A 14,644-nucleotide genomic window follows, 5' to 3' on the forward strand; every position below is an offset into this window, starting at 1 on the left:
CACACCCACATTACCAACGCAAGGCGCACACCAGGGAGTCACACGCTCTGCAAATAATATTTTTTACACTTCCAACTTCGCACATGGACATTATAAATGCCATCCATGGTTTTAGGTGCCATATCCAACCGGGACCAGAACCTGGAGGCACAAACTACCAACACACCTCGGTCTCTCCCTATCTCCAGGAACTCTGGAGTGCATCAACGACAAGTCCTAGCTAATCACCCACCATATAAACCACACACATTCTAAACACTACTGCACACACGCAAAGGAGACGCTGAAGCCCCCGCATTTAAAGGGACAGTACTTCACATAGAAAGGACCAGAATCTCCACTTGCACCCCAGTTCCAACCTTCACACACGGAAAGGGTAAGCCTCAAATTTTCTTGCACCCCAAACCCAACCCCCGGGCTCGAGTACCTACATTGCAGACTGGCGGGTTGCGGCCAGGCAAAAGACTCAAGTCCGGCGAAACAGGAGCTGCCGGTGGCTCTGCGCAGCAAGCCGGCCCCGGGCCCAGCCGCTCCATACAGCCGTCGCGGACCCGGGGCAAACGATTCCATGCAGTCGTACATCGCGACCCGGCTTGGAGGGAAGCTGGGTGCTAGAACACCAAGGACCCGCAGCCGATTCCCCCTCCTCCCCCGGCGGCGCCCCGCTCCTGGAGGGGGGGGAGGGGGAAAGGCTAGCATAGGGCGCTGGGCTGCATGGGGGGTAAGGGGAGGGCGGGGAAGAGGGGGATCCCCAGCAAGGGTAAGGGACTGGGCGGGGCGCTAAGCCCGGGCTGCCGCTTCAGCTGGGTCCCGCTCACTCTGGGCGTCTCGGCAGCTAGTACTGGGGAGACCTTTTGTAAAAGCAAAGCCTGGAAGGGTGGGGGGTGGGGCTTGGAGAGCGAAAGGGGCCGGGCACCAAGATGAGCAGAGCTAGCAGTGGAGCGCTCACACACACACATACTATACTCGCTGCGCTGTGCGCGCCCTTGCTCAGACCTACATCCATCCACTCATGCATTTATCTTGGCAGGCAGCACGCATTTGCAAAAATGCAATAGCTCACATGCATGTCTGCACGCACACAAATTCATAGGTGCACACGTTTGTGCAAACCCATGTGGCTCGGGAGAATGCTTGTAAATATTCTTTCTCCACAGCCTGGAAGCTTTGCACGTATTTGCACTTAGGCGCGTGCCCAGGTCGGGGTTGGGGGAAGGAGTAGAGAAACCAAGCACACGCATTTCCTTTCATAGGATTCTCCCGCTTCCCTCAACCCTTCCTTTTTCACACAAGTTAATACAGGCAGGGGTGTTAAGGATGACTGGGAGAGGAGAACGTGGAGATCCTCCACGCGCTGCAGCTCTCCAGAGGACCTGCACTACCTCCACCCCCCTCATTCCCAGGCCTGGCTCCTCCCTCTCCCTCCGCGCGCGCACTTCAGGGCAGAACCGTACATTCCTGCGGCTCGGCGCGCGCTGCCTCCTCCTTCCTTCCCGTTCACCCCACCCCCGGTCCAAGGGCCGGAGCGCGTTCCCGCCGTGAACTCTCCGGGAACCCCCCTCGGGGCGGGTGGCCGGGCGCGCTCACCTCCTTCTGACCCGGCCCCGCCCCGCCCCGCCCCGCCCAGGCCGTCGCCAGAGCCGCTGCGGAGTCCCCCCCCCCTCCGCCCCCTCCAGCACAGCGGAGAGTCCACCCTTCCAAGCCTAAGCTGTCCTCCCTCCGCTGAGTCCTGGGCCGACTCCCTTCAAGTCCCCGAAGCCCCATCCCGCGACTGACACTCCCTGAGTGCCTCCGTCTCTCAATGCCCTCTTTTAGAATCTAACTTCACTTTTAGAGCACAAAACTACCCCCAAATTGTCTATACCGGGCCAACTGCGCCTTAGACGAAACTGTCCCCTAAATGCCAATCCCCCCAAGTTTATAACGTGCCAGGTGCCCAAAGAGTCAATGCCCCCTACGCTGTTGATCATTATTTTCAGGGTCATTTATTCCCCCACCATAGACAGTAACTGCCCCCTCCTCCCTTCAGCGCCACACTAAGTGCCCTTCTGAGTTTCAAGGGCCGCCTCACTGTTCCCTTAGTCGCCCCTTCCGGCACTGGGCGCTCCCGCCGGACAGAGAAGGGGACTAGGGGGCGGGGGTTTGGCCACGTCAGAAGTTTGCCCTTGCTGGGCCGGGCCGAATCGGGGACCCTGGCCCCGGGACAGCGCCAGCGGCGGCGACTCCCGGAAACCACCCCCTCCCCCGCGCCCCGCCCGCCGGCCGCCCCGCCGCCCGGCGGGCCGGCCCAGCCGGCTCTGTCAGCGCCGCTCACACGGGGAGCGCCGGGGGAGCGGGAGCGGCACCCGGCCCGACCCCTTCCCCCGCCTGGCGGCTGTGGCTGGGCAAGGGCGAGGCACGTTTTTCCAAGAATCTGTTGTACCGGGTGGTGGGGACGCACTGGGGTGCTGCAGGAGTGGGGCGCCTGTTGGAAGAATAAAGAACAGGAAGGGGTGCCAGAGTAGGCAGGGAAGGCGGGAGCGGGGGAGGGGCCCGGGTGGCTGCCAGGGACTGAGGGGGGCAGGGCTGTGAAGTAGGGCTTGAATTGTGGAGGGGGGGCTGAGATGGCACGGCTGACGAGGGTGGGGGGCGCGGCTTGAAGCAGGAATGGAGAGGGAATGCGGGGCTCTTCCAACCCAGGGTGAGCTTCCCCCTTCATGCTTCAAACCCCAAATACCCCATTTCTGAGTCCATCCCCACAATAAAAAAGAAAAAAGAGGGGATGGGCTTCTGAATCAGAATATTGCCAGCGCAAAAAAAAAAGTGCAAAATGGGGGGTACCCCCAAAACAAGGGGAAAGAGCCCTGCTTAGTCAACTTAAGGCTGTCAGCTGTCCCTCCCGCCCCCCTTTTCCCCTCCGAAATCTGAAAGGTCCCAATTAAGTCAGGCCTGCCTGGTTGGTAATTAGAACCAGAAGTGGCCAGGCCACAGGGAGGGAGGGAGGGAGGGAGGAGGGCACCGGAGGAAGGGGAGGAGGGCTCCAGGAAGCCATGAGTCCTCTACAGCCCCCCTTTTTCCTCACCAAATGCACCCCACTCCTCACCACCCCATCTGTGTGTGCTACCCAGACATTGCAGGGAGAAGGGGCCTTAGATCTAGGCTATTTAGGGTGTCAGGCACATTCTTCTCATCAACCCCAACCCCCCATTCTGGATAGGCAGTATAGCCTTGGGTAGAAGGCAAGATGGGGGGATCTAGTGCCCCCTCTTTTCCCCATGGTTTCCCCAGCCCCTTATTGCAGCAATTAGACCCATTAGCCTTCTAGCATTTCATGGGAACCAGATGTTCTCCGCCAGCCTGGTGGAAGTATGAGGGGGGGCTGCTGCCTGACTCACCCCTTTCCTATGATCCCCACCACCAGGGCACCCCTGCTACTAGCTAGAGACCCACAAAGGCATGGCCCCAGAGGCAAAGACAGTATACCCCTCACACACTTACAAGGCCCTTTGCACTCAGACCCTAGCAAGGTCTCCCCGTCAGTCCTACCACCCTGGCAAGGACAAGTTTGGCCAAGATTGGGGAAGAACCCAGGACAACTAACTCCATATACATCCCTACCCCCGCCCACCCTGCCACCTTCTGGTTGAGGCTTGAGGATCACTGGCTCTGAATTCCTCATGCTAAATTTTCCTTTTCTTCCAAAATCCTCCCTCAAAAAACCAAAGAAGGGGCATTTCAAAGGGAAGCAGGCTCCGCCCAGAAGGGTAAATCCTAACAGTGGAGTCCCACCTGAAGGGCAATGGGAGGGGTCTTTGAAGGAGGAGGGGGCAGCAGAAAAAGGAGGGGATAGGGAGGTGTGAATAAGGGACGAGGCCCAAAGCAAGGATATGAGGAGCGCTGGGCAGGATGGGGGCTGGGACTGGGTAGGGGGCCAGGAGAGGGGGGTGCAGCCTGGGCCCCAGCAGCGGCGGCTTGCCCAGCTCCCCCCGCCAGAGAGGTTTCCTGTTGCAATCAAAGCCCCGTTTGTGTCGGCCTGAAGCTGGAGCCTGAGCCGGAGGAGGAGAGACCAGTAGGGGAGGGGAAGGAGGGAGTCACTGGGGTTTTTCCTGGAGGAGGCCTTGCTGCCGCCTAGTCTCTCGCCACCTTTACCCACCCGCTTGCTCTCCTTGATCCTTCTCCCAGTGCCTGGCTCTCTCTGACCCTAAACTTTTCTGCCTGTGTAGCTGGCCTTCATCTTGTTTTGGTCTGGGGGTACTTCTTCAGTTCCTTTTTCAGTAGGACTCCTTTTCTCTCTGTTCCAGTTTGCCCTCAGTTTCCCCACATGTGGTGAAGTCTGGGCTCCCTTCCCCAGGGATAGTGATCCCATGGCTAGGGCAATTGTCACCAGGTTCAAAGGAAAAATATCCAGGTCCCCAGTACCACAGTTATCTCCTCAAGACAGGAAGGAGAGCAATGCTTCCCTTCCCTACTTTCCCTCCTAGCACACTCTGTTCCCTGTAGTCTTGATAAAGCAAATATACTACACACAATGTCCACAAACAGAGAGATACACAGGGACATGGACACCATGCATTTCATGCACATGCATGTATGGTACGCATGCGCAAACACAGCCTTCTGTTTTCCATGCGCACAGGCCCATGCTTGCCTCTATCTCAGCAGTACATGCTCCCCTCACCTTTCCCCTCCTCCACTGTACAGTTCTAAGTTCTCTTTCACCCACTGAGGCCAGAAGAGAGCCCCAAGAAGGGAAGCAAGACTCAACAAGGATGTACCCGAGGTGCAGGGAGACTCTACAAAAAGATGTGAGAGTCAGCCCTAGGAAGAAGTTTCAGGCTCCTTCCTCATTCTATGTAAGAGAGAGGGTGGTCCAGAGGGTAAAAGAGTGATGAGAGAGGCAGACTCAAGGTAAGGATGGTTTGGGCATCAGATTTAGAACTCTAATCCCTCTCTATTAGATGGCCCTAGCCAAAAGGGACAGCATGTCAGAGAAATGAGAGATGGCACTCTTGCCCTTCAGTTATTCTCCCATGGGAGGTTTCTGAGAGCCCAAATACCATCATCTCCCTTGTACTAGAACTAGAATCTGTGTGTTCCACCCCCACACAAGCTGTCTGGACCCAAGCCTTCCTCTCTTCCCTACCTCACCTGCCACCTCCCTGCCCAGGCCTGTCCCTCCATGCAGGCCGCACCCTCCCCAGCTACCTGCCCTGGTTGTGGCTCCTCCCTCAGACTTCTCCTTTCAGTGCCACTACTTAAGAGAAGCCTTTGGGGTTGGTGCCCCTTCCCCTACCTTGATCTCCCTTTACATCCTGACTTTGGCCTCCATGTGTTCAGGACACAGAGACAAAAGTCAACAGTCAATGTCACTGGGAACTGGCCATTGACTCTCAGCATTCTTCCCACTCTTTCTCCTCTCCCCCTTTACCTCAGTTCCTTTAGTTGCCTCTCCCAAATGGTGGAAAAATCAAGTCCCTAGAGATATAGTTGTATGGTTTTCTACAAGTACATTCACAGGGAGAGAGGGTGGTTTCTTTCCACTTCCCCCAATCCCTAGGACAGATTCATGGGGTGAAAATAAGGTAGGGGAAAGCCCAGTTGAAGTTTCCAAAAAGGAGGCTTTGTGCTCTCTCATTCACCTGCATGCTACTCAATAAGCCCTATTGGACTACAGACATGCCACTGGCAGACCTCACCAAACACCAGACACACCGTCAGCGGCCCTATTAAATACCTCCTCTCTCCTCACACTGACTCTTTGTTGCACATATTGGAATTCTGTACATGAGCAGAGTCTCAGGAAGATGCTGCACACACACAACTACATATAGTTGGGGACACACACATCTTCTCCAAATGAGCACACTCCAGAGGAGCTGTCAGTCTAGTCTAGTGCATACACAATCCTCTCAGTGCCCCCTCCTGAGGGCAGGACCTTTTTCTTCCACTTCAGCCTCTGAGTTTATTAAGCTTATACAGCTATAAAGGCTGTGTCTCTTCTCACCTGCCTCCCTTTCTCTTTCTCCTCCAGTCACCTTCCCCTCTCTCCAACTGAGGTCTTCTCTTCACTAGCTTACATGCTAACTTTTTACCCCTCAGAACTGTAGCCCACCCTCCAGCTCATGGGCACCTTTACCTGTAATGGTCTGGCCAAGAGGAACAATGACCAAGTGGGCAAAGAGGGGTCCCTGGGGAAGCAGGGGAAGCCCAAGCCTTGCCTGCTGTCAGCACTCAAAGGCTTAACCCAAAGAAGGCAAGCCTGGGGGACAAGTAGAGATCTGCACAGCATGCAGGCACTATGCCAGACCTGGAGGGAGGGGAGGAGTCCAGAACCATGTGGCTGGAGGAGAGGATACTTCTGGAACACCCCCTCCATCTCTCTGGATGGCTTATGGTACACCTTTTTTTCATGGCTGATTCTAATCTCTCCAGAACCTAACAGAAGAGTCTCCTGATACCACACATCTTTAGGCATCTGTGACTAGGTTTCTTTCCTCCCTTTGCAGCCTCCAAACAATCTTACCTCTTGATCACAGAGCCAACTGACTGGCCTCCCAGATCCCCTGACTTCCCAGTGTGGTCCCTCATCCTTCCAACTGCATGCAGGCAGCAGCCTCAGACTACACTAGACTGCACCAGGGGCTGTCCACACAAAGGTGCTCCGTCTGCTAGATGACAGACAGGGGCCATGTTTAGACCTCTTGATTTTAGGCCTGCTACTTCACCATCCTGTTTGAACAGAAGAACTCTCATTTGCAAACATTTCCCTTCAGTCCACATCCAAACCCCCTCCTCACCACCACTACTGCTCTTCACTGCTTTCCACTACTGCATTAGACCACACCTCCACCTTCTCACCCAGCTCCCTTTCTCTCTCTCTAGGTCCCCGCCCACCTTCCTAACAGGGATGCCAGTGTTCTACATCTTCCACCCTCCAGATACCCTCTTGTTTCCATTTGCCCTTATCCCCCCAAATCCCTGAGACTCACACAGAGAGGCCATCTCCTTGGGGAGGTCAGGCTGGCCCAGGCCCCGGAAAGTAGGGCTCAGCATCTCGAATGGTGGAGACCCCCTGAGTGCCCCTGGAAAGGCAAAGGGGTAGCCTGCCCCTGGGTAGCCAGATCCAGGCCCCAAGGCACCAGCCACAAAGAGTCGCTCCTTATTGGTAGCCATGGCAGCTGCGATGTGGGAGTCCCCAGGGGTCTGCAGTGGGCGGGGGTGGTCTTCAGCCACAGCCCCCGCCCATGCCCACTGCCCTGGCCTGGGAGGCTCCGTGCCCACCCTGCCTGGCCTGCCCACTGGGTCTCCAAGGATCCTAAAGAGAAAGAAAGATGAGAGAGTGATCACTCTGAGGTCCCAAGCCCCATGGCCCGCCCTCAGTGCAGTACCTACACTGCCTTAGCTCAGGGCCCTTTTGTGTGGTCGAGAGGGAAGGGAGGGAATTGTACAGGCTCTGAGAAACTCTTCAGATTAGTTCCAGGGAGGAGTAAACAGGTTGTAAGGTGAATTGACAGTCTGAGGACTTCTGGTGAAGACTGAGAAGTGATCATAAAACACACAGCTGGGCTAGACATCTGACTTAACCCTCATACCACACTAATTCCATGAAGTAGGAATTATGATTCCCATTTTAGAGATGAGAAACTGAGGTTAAATAACTGGCTTAAGGTCACATGGCTGTAAGTGGTGGCACAGAGATTTAAACTCTCAGGCCAGAGGTTATAGATCAGAGGTACAGTACTTGCCTAGTATCTATGAGACCCTAGGTTCCATCCCCAGCACCACAAAACAAACAAACAAACAACAACAACAACAAAAAAAAAACCCCACAAACATATCTCTGTTGTAACTTTGGGGCCCTACACCTCACCTCTCTGGAGAAGAGTATGGTGACCCTCCTGCCTCAGCCTCCTGAATTGTTGGGTTTACAGGCTTGTGTTACCTCACCGAAATATCATTTTTTAAAAATGGCTGGGCTTAGCCAGGGTGCAGTAGCACACACCTATAATCCTAGCCATTCAGGAAGCTGAGGAGGAGAATAGCGAGTTCAAAGCTAGCCTCAGAAAAAGTGAGGTGCTAGGCAACTCAGTGAGATCCTGCCTCTAAATAAATACAAAATAGGACTGGGGATGTGGCTCAGTGGTTGAATGTCCCCGAGTTCAATCCCTGGAACCTCCCCCACCAAAAATGACTGAGTTTAGCTGGGCACGGTGGTGCATGCCTATAATCCCAGTGACTTGGGCAGCCTGAGACAAGGGAGATCACAAGTTTGAGGTCAGCCTCAGCAACTCAGTAAGACCCAGTCTTAAAATTTAAAAAATATAAAAAAGTCTGGGGATACAGTTTAGTGGTTAAGCACCCCTGGGTTCAATAAAACAGACTCTGTTTTGTTTTTATTTTTAATTTTTTTTAAATTGTAGATGGACATAATATCTTTGTTTTATTTATTTATTTTTTTTAATGTGGTGCTGAGAATAGAAACCGGTGTCTTACACATACGAAGCAAGCGCTCAACCACTGAGCTACAACCCCAGCCCCTGAATTCTGTTTTTTAATTATTATTTTTATTTTTTGGTACTGGGGATAGAACCCTTTAGCACTGAGCTACATCTCCAGCCCTTTTCTTATTTTTTAATTTTGAGGCAGGGTCTCTCTAAATTGCTGAGGCTGGCCTCAGACTTGTGATTCTCCTGCCTCAGTCTCCATAGTCACTGGAATTACAGTTGTGTACCACTGTGCCTGGCTAGGAGCCCAGACTCTGGAGCCAGACTACTAAACTGACATCTCTACCACTTGCTAGCTGTGGGGCTTTGGATGAGTTAGTTAATCTCTCTGCCTCAGTTTCCTCATATGCCACTGGGAATAAAAATAGAGGCCAGCCACAATAAGGTTATTGTGAGGATTCAACAATTTAACGTGTAGAATGCTTAGGATAATACACAGCACATTCTAAGTGCTATGTAAATATATCATTTATCTTAGTATTTTCTCTTCCTCCATACCTTTCTTTTAATTATCATTTCCTTCCTTCTCTAGCTTCCTCAATATTCCTTCTTCCTTTCCTTTCCCCTCCTAAATCTTTCTCTGTCTCCAATCATTGCTCAACCCTTAAGCTTTCTCTTGTACCCTCTCCTTCAAATCATGGATATTGAAGGACCACCACTACGTGACAACTATGATGCCCAAAACCTCCTTGTCCTGGGTATAGCTCAGTGGACAGAGTGCTTGCACAAGGCCCCAGCACTGCCAAGACAAAATAAAAACTCCTTGTCCTCAGTTTACTCTGCTTCTCCATCTCCTTTTTTTTTTTTTTTTTTTTTGGTAGCAGGGATTGAACTCAGGGAGGGGCACTCAACCACTAAGCCACATCTCCAGCCCTATTTTGTATCTTTTTTTAATTTAGAGACAGGGACTCACTAAATTGCTTAGCGCATGGCTTTTGCTGAAGCTGGCTTTGAACTCGGGATCTTCCTGCTTCAGCCTGTGAGCCAGTGAGCCACTGGGATTACAGCTGGGATTACAGGTGGGTACCACCTAGCCCGGCTCCACTTCCTTTTCATTCTTATCTCTGGGCTGCCTATTTCTGAAAGCTCTCTCTGCACCCTCTCCCTCAAACATAGCTTTTCCCCTAAATTTTTTTGTTTTTGTTTATTTGTTTTGAAGTACTGAAGATTGTACCCTGGGCTTTGCTAATGCCAAGCAAGTTCTTTGCCACTGAGTTACATCCCCAACACTTTTTTCTCTCTCTCTCTTTCTCTCTTTTTTTTTTTTTTTTTTTGGTACTGGGGATTGAACTGGGGGCACATAACCACTGAGCCACATCCCCAGTCTCCTTTTGTATTTTATTTAGAGACAGGGTCTCACTGAGTTGCTTAAGGCCTTGCTAAACTGCTGAGGCTGACTTTGAACTCACATTCCCGATCCTCCTGCCTCAGCCTTCCAAGCCGTTGTTGGGATTACAGGCATTTTAGCTACTCTGGCCCAGCTCAAGAAGATTTTTAACCTGAACCCAGGAAATAGGAAGAAAAGCAGGGAGAGGGAGAAATGGGAATCTCAGGATGGGCAGGTGGTTCCTCTCCTGATGCTCTGGAAGGGGAAAGGCTGGCTTTCCCAGGAGCCCTAGAACCACCTACTTCTCAAGGGAGTTGAAGGGCTGGGGAGGGAGAGTCACCCCAGCCTAGGCAACTCTACCAGCCAGAACTATAATAGAATAACAGGAAGAAAGAAAGAGAAGGACCAAGAGAATGAAACACACAGAGCCCACAGGGTGGCAGGCACAGAGGTAGGCAAGAGGCTTTTCTGCATCTATTTCCATCAGTATTTGCTTCTAGTACCAATACCTCTCAGTTCTAGTTTATACCTCTGCTCTTTTTCTTTCTTTCCTTCTCTGTCTACCTTGGCCTTCAAGCCCTAAGTAAATTGTGATGGAGGTTACAGGAACTCAGCCTCCAACACCATTATCCTATCCAGTTTAAGTGGACCCTGTGCCTCACCAGGCACGACCCATACCCCCAGGACCCTTCAACTCTTTAGCCAGTGTTTCACCAGGCCCTAAAAGTCTGAGCTCTGAGCCCCATAGGCTCCCCCTCCTTTTCCTTCCCAATTCCATAAGGTCCTCATCCCTGGTTAAGCCCAGGTGGAGCCAGGAGTCCTGGGCCCCTGAGGCCCCTGGGCCATAGCTCAACAGGCTGGGCCGCATTCCAAGTGGATTAACCCCTCCAATGCCAAGGGTAAGAGGCTAGCAGAGCACCCACCCACCCCCCTCTGCCAGCTGCCCCAGCCTCTGCTTAGACTAGGGATGGGGCTCTCTGCTTCAACTCCCATTATCTTTGTCACTCACCTAGAGATTGGAAACAGACCTTAAAAGTAGGATAGAGGACTTCAGCAGGGGGTCCCACAGAGGGATGCTCAGACTCCTAGTTCTCACCAAGGAAGGAGGCTATAAAAGAGCAAAGGACAAGCCGACTCTCCCTGGACTTCCTCCTATACTACCTCAGAGAATGCCCTGGGAATCCACTGAATAGAAGAAGGGGACAGAGAATCCTCCCCTCTTTGAGCATCAGTCTATCTACCTAGGCTGGGAAGGGAAGGGAAGGTCTTCAATTAGGGTAGAGGAAGACAGCAAGGAATTAAAGACAGTGCAAAGTAAAAGGAAATCCTAAACAAGGGCCCTAGATGCTTGGTTCTTTGGGGGACCTGTGGAAAGGAGAGAACACTTCTCTTCTCCAGATGCCACCTCAGATAGAGGGAGGGGCAACTGACTAGGAGAAAGGGGCTCTTACAATGCTGCCTCTTAGAGCTGAGGTGGAGTTGAGGGGAGGGCATGGATGAAGGGGGCTGCCGGATGGAAGGGGGCGTCTCCTTGTTGCCCTGCCCGCTCCAGAGCCTGGAACAAAGCTGCTCTTGTCGGCTGCTCTCCACCCGCTGCCCCCCTCCCCTCTGTATAAACACGACCACCTTTTTCCATGACCCCATCTCCAGGCTGGGCAAAGAACCCAGGCATCCTTTGCTTTAGCTGGGGCCTTCTGTCTACTCACCAGGAGGCAGCAGTGGGCCTAGTTTCCTTGGCCCTATGCCACTCTTGGGGGAGTCCAGACCCTTGAGTCTCCACCTCTCATCCCCAGGTGCCCTCCCTCCACCCCTCTGGCCCCAGGGAGGGGCAGTGCCTAGGAGGCAGGCAGGCAATGCCAGTGGAATGTGTGTGGGCATCGGAGGGCACGGGCAGGGTGGGGCAGGGGGGGAACTGGAGGTGCCAGTTAGGTGGCTTTCTGAGCCAGGGGTGGGGGTGTGCCGGGTTTGGGGGGAGTGCCCTGTACTGCCTACCAGGCTCTAAGCCACTGTGTGTGTGTGTGTGTGTGTGTGTGTCTGACTGTCTATTTGGGATACCCAAGTTCCAGGCACCCTGCACACACTTTCCACCCCACCTTCTCCCCTGTCTTCTCTCTACTTCCCTCAAGGATATGGGACACTGGCTGTGGTCCTCAACCCCAACCCAACATTTAAGGAGTGATCTTAAGGGCTGCTACCTCAGATTTCAGGACTGGATCCCAGCTGCCCAGGACATAAGTCCTAAAATGGGACAAATATTTCAGCTTCTTGCCATATAGACCCCTCCTCAGGCTTCCCTGCCCGGTCCCAACCATCATCACCAAGCGTGTATATTCTTACCCTCTGGCCACCTGTAGAGATTCCCTCCTACATATTGGGTCAGGTTGAGGGGACTGGGCTGTAAGTGCTGAAGACAGAAAGGCAGCGTCAATGGGACTCCAAGACTAGGACTCCTGGCTCCCTGTTCCAGTATTCCTGCTCTTCTTTTGTTCCATTTGGGCTCCCCTTACTACAGAGGATCCCCCACTTTGTTACAGGGAATCCTGCACTGGCAGTTCAAGGAAATTTCACAGGCCCCTCTCCTCCCTCCAACTCCTAGACCCAGGCAGCCAAGACCACTTGCTAAGCCAACCTTTCTTTGCCCTTCTGATGTCCAAGCTGTGCCATTCTACTGGGGAAGGAGGAACTCACCAGCTTGAACCATCAAATCCACCCCTTAAAGCCCGGAGGGCCTCTGTCTCTTCCCACTGGAGGGAATCCCAGTCTTCTCTCACATTCCAAGCACAAGAGAAGGGCAGATGTCCCTCTGCCTGCAGACTCTTCCCCAAACTCTCTCCCCGCACTACTCACCCAATTCAAGGGCAGATAACCCATCCCATCCCCAGCCTCTCTAAAATCTTCCCATTCCTTTCTCACATCACAGCTGACCCCAGTCGGGGCAGAAAGGCCCCTCAAGTCCTACAGACAGCTTGGCCATCCCGGGCAAGGAAAGGACCAGCGTGGCTGCGCAGCGCCGCCGCCCCCAGCCCACCTCAGCGGAGGACCCGGGCGTCCGCGGGCGGGCGGGCGGGCGAGCCGGCTTCCCCGCCTGACTCACCTGGAGGGGGAGGGCGGGGAAGGGAGGCCGCGGAGCCCCGAGGTCCCGGCGTCGGGCGGTCTCCGGGAAGGAGCGTCGCGGTGTCAGGGGCTCGCAGTAATGGGGGGCGCCAGGGGGGGGCACGGCTCTAGGCTGGGACTGTCCCGGGGCCTCTCGGAGCCCGCCCGCCCACGTGACTGCCCCAAAATATCCGACACATTTTCTCCCAAACCGCACACTGACTCTGCAGGCGGGGACACGGAAAATATTTTCTTTCTTTTTCTCCCTCCCTGCCCCCCCACCTCCCTCCCTGCCCGGCTCCCTCCTCCTCCTCCCGCCCTCGCTCCTCCCTCCCCTGCCGCCTGCCCCTGCCCGGCTCCCTCCTCGGTGCCCTGGGGCTCGGGGGCGGGGGTTGGGTGAGGGGGCTGGGCGGGGCGGCCCTGGACGCCTGGGTCTGTGCCCCTCCCATTTGCTGGGCTTCCCTGGCTCCATCCCCAGGGAGGCCGGGCAAGGCTGGCAGAGGAGGTCGGTGTCCTCAACCCCGTGATGCCAGCCCTTTCTCTCTGGCGCTTTTCCCCCTTCTGCCATTTGGGGGGACTAGATGAGTTGTCTTTGGCCAGGCTGTGTTCTGAAAGGTCAGTGTCTAGTACCTCCCAGGATAAGCAATGGGGACTGTGTCCACGTCCTCCTAAGTGTGGAGTGATGGGGCAGAAGTATGCTGGAGCTGAAGCTGATATCCTTACCCTTTGCTTATCCTCCAACTGCAGGTCTCCCCCTTGCCTCCGCAGTCCTTTGCCCCAGGAGAGAACTGGTTTAACTAGTGAGGGTTGTAGGGGTACTGAGACATGGTTTCATAGACCTCCTCCTTCTCACCCTGCCTGAAATAAACTTCAGAAGTTGGAGCACTTGGGTCCCTTGCTGCCGATATTGTCCCCACCTTTAGGATTTGGTTTGGAGCAGTGGGAGAAAGACAGGATGATCTGTAGCTGGGAGTGGGAGGAGCCTTGGGTTGGGTGTGAGGGAGAAAGCCCAGGCTGAGGGCGTGTCTGCCTCAGCCCTCTAAGCCTGCCTGGCTGCCTGGTAGATGCGCCACGAATATTGTTGACTCTGGGTCTCTGGAAGCCCAGAGTCAGTGTCTGTGTCTGATGGGACACACGTGAGACTTCAACTGACCATCACAGACAAACTCTTCACCTAGAGTGGGAACCCAGCAGTTTCATTCTATTATGCTGAGCACAGAACCAGAGAATAGAAGGGATCTGAAGTCCAAGGTCTGTGCACAGACCCTAAAGGCTCCCACAGGGACTGAGGTTGGGAGAGAGGAAGAGGAGAAAGGAAACTTTATAGGGGCTAGTCTAGGTTCTAGCCCAAAGGAACCTTCCCCTTGAAATATGATATGTCAAGAACTTTGTAATGTTTTGAACAACTAATAATAATAATAATAATAAAATGTTCTTCTCTAAAAAAAAAAGGAACCTTCCCCAGCAACACTCCCAGGGTGGCCAACACCTGGGGCATGGGCTCCTGGGTCACGTCACATTTTCCATACAGGAATTACTCTCCTCTGTCCTCACTTCTTCCTTGGGGACCAAGTATCCTCCCTCCTGGGAAAGGCCACTTTTGGTAGCCAGAGTTAGGTGAAGGAGAGAGGAAAAGAAGAAGCATGCTATGTCTATCTCAGGAGACCAGAGATGTCATTGGGGGTGAAGACAAGCCCTCCCTTTCACTCCAGAGCTGGGGAGAGCTGGGAATAGGTACTCC

The 14,644-nt window shown here is 53.9% G+C and overlaps 1 protein-coding gene across 4 annotated transcripts in view; it reads right to left on the minus strand.

Annotated features, from left to right (window-relative positions):
- The window catches only part of Rarg (retinoic acid receptor gamma), a 22,768-nt gene extending 9,633 nt beyond the window's left edge, over positions 1-13,135 (minus strand). The window contains exons 1-3 of one of the 4 annotated variants that reach the window (XM_046435665.2): positions 12,905-13,135; positions 12,148-12,214; positions 6,969-7,294 (exon numbers count right to left, since the gene is read on the minus strand). In XM_046435665.2, coding sequence (XP_046291621.1) covers positions 6,969-7,152 — 184 coding nt within the window. In that variant the 5' untranslated portion in view covers positions 7,153-7,294; positions 12,148-12,214; positions 12,905-13,135. Of the gene's footprint in view, positions 1-427; positions 1,375-6,968; positions 7,295-12,147; positions 12,215-12,904 lie in introns of those variants that run through there. The other 3 variants (XM_046435664.2, XM_046435668.2, XM_046435666.2) reach the window with 3 other exon arrangements.
- Positions 13,136-14,644: the final 1,509 nt, after the last annotated feature.

The sequence above is a fragment of the Marmota monax genome, unplaced genomic scaffold (genome assembly GCF_021218885.2).
Source record: "Marmota monax isolate L192 unplaced genomic scaffold, Marmota_monax_Labrador192_F-V1.1 WCK01_AAM20220418_F8-fsc00012, whole genome shotgun sequence".
NCBI lineage: Eukaryota > Metazoa > Chordata > Mammalia > Rodentia > Sciuridae > Marmota > Marmota monax.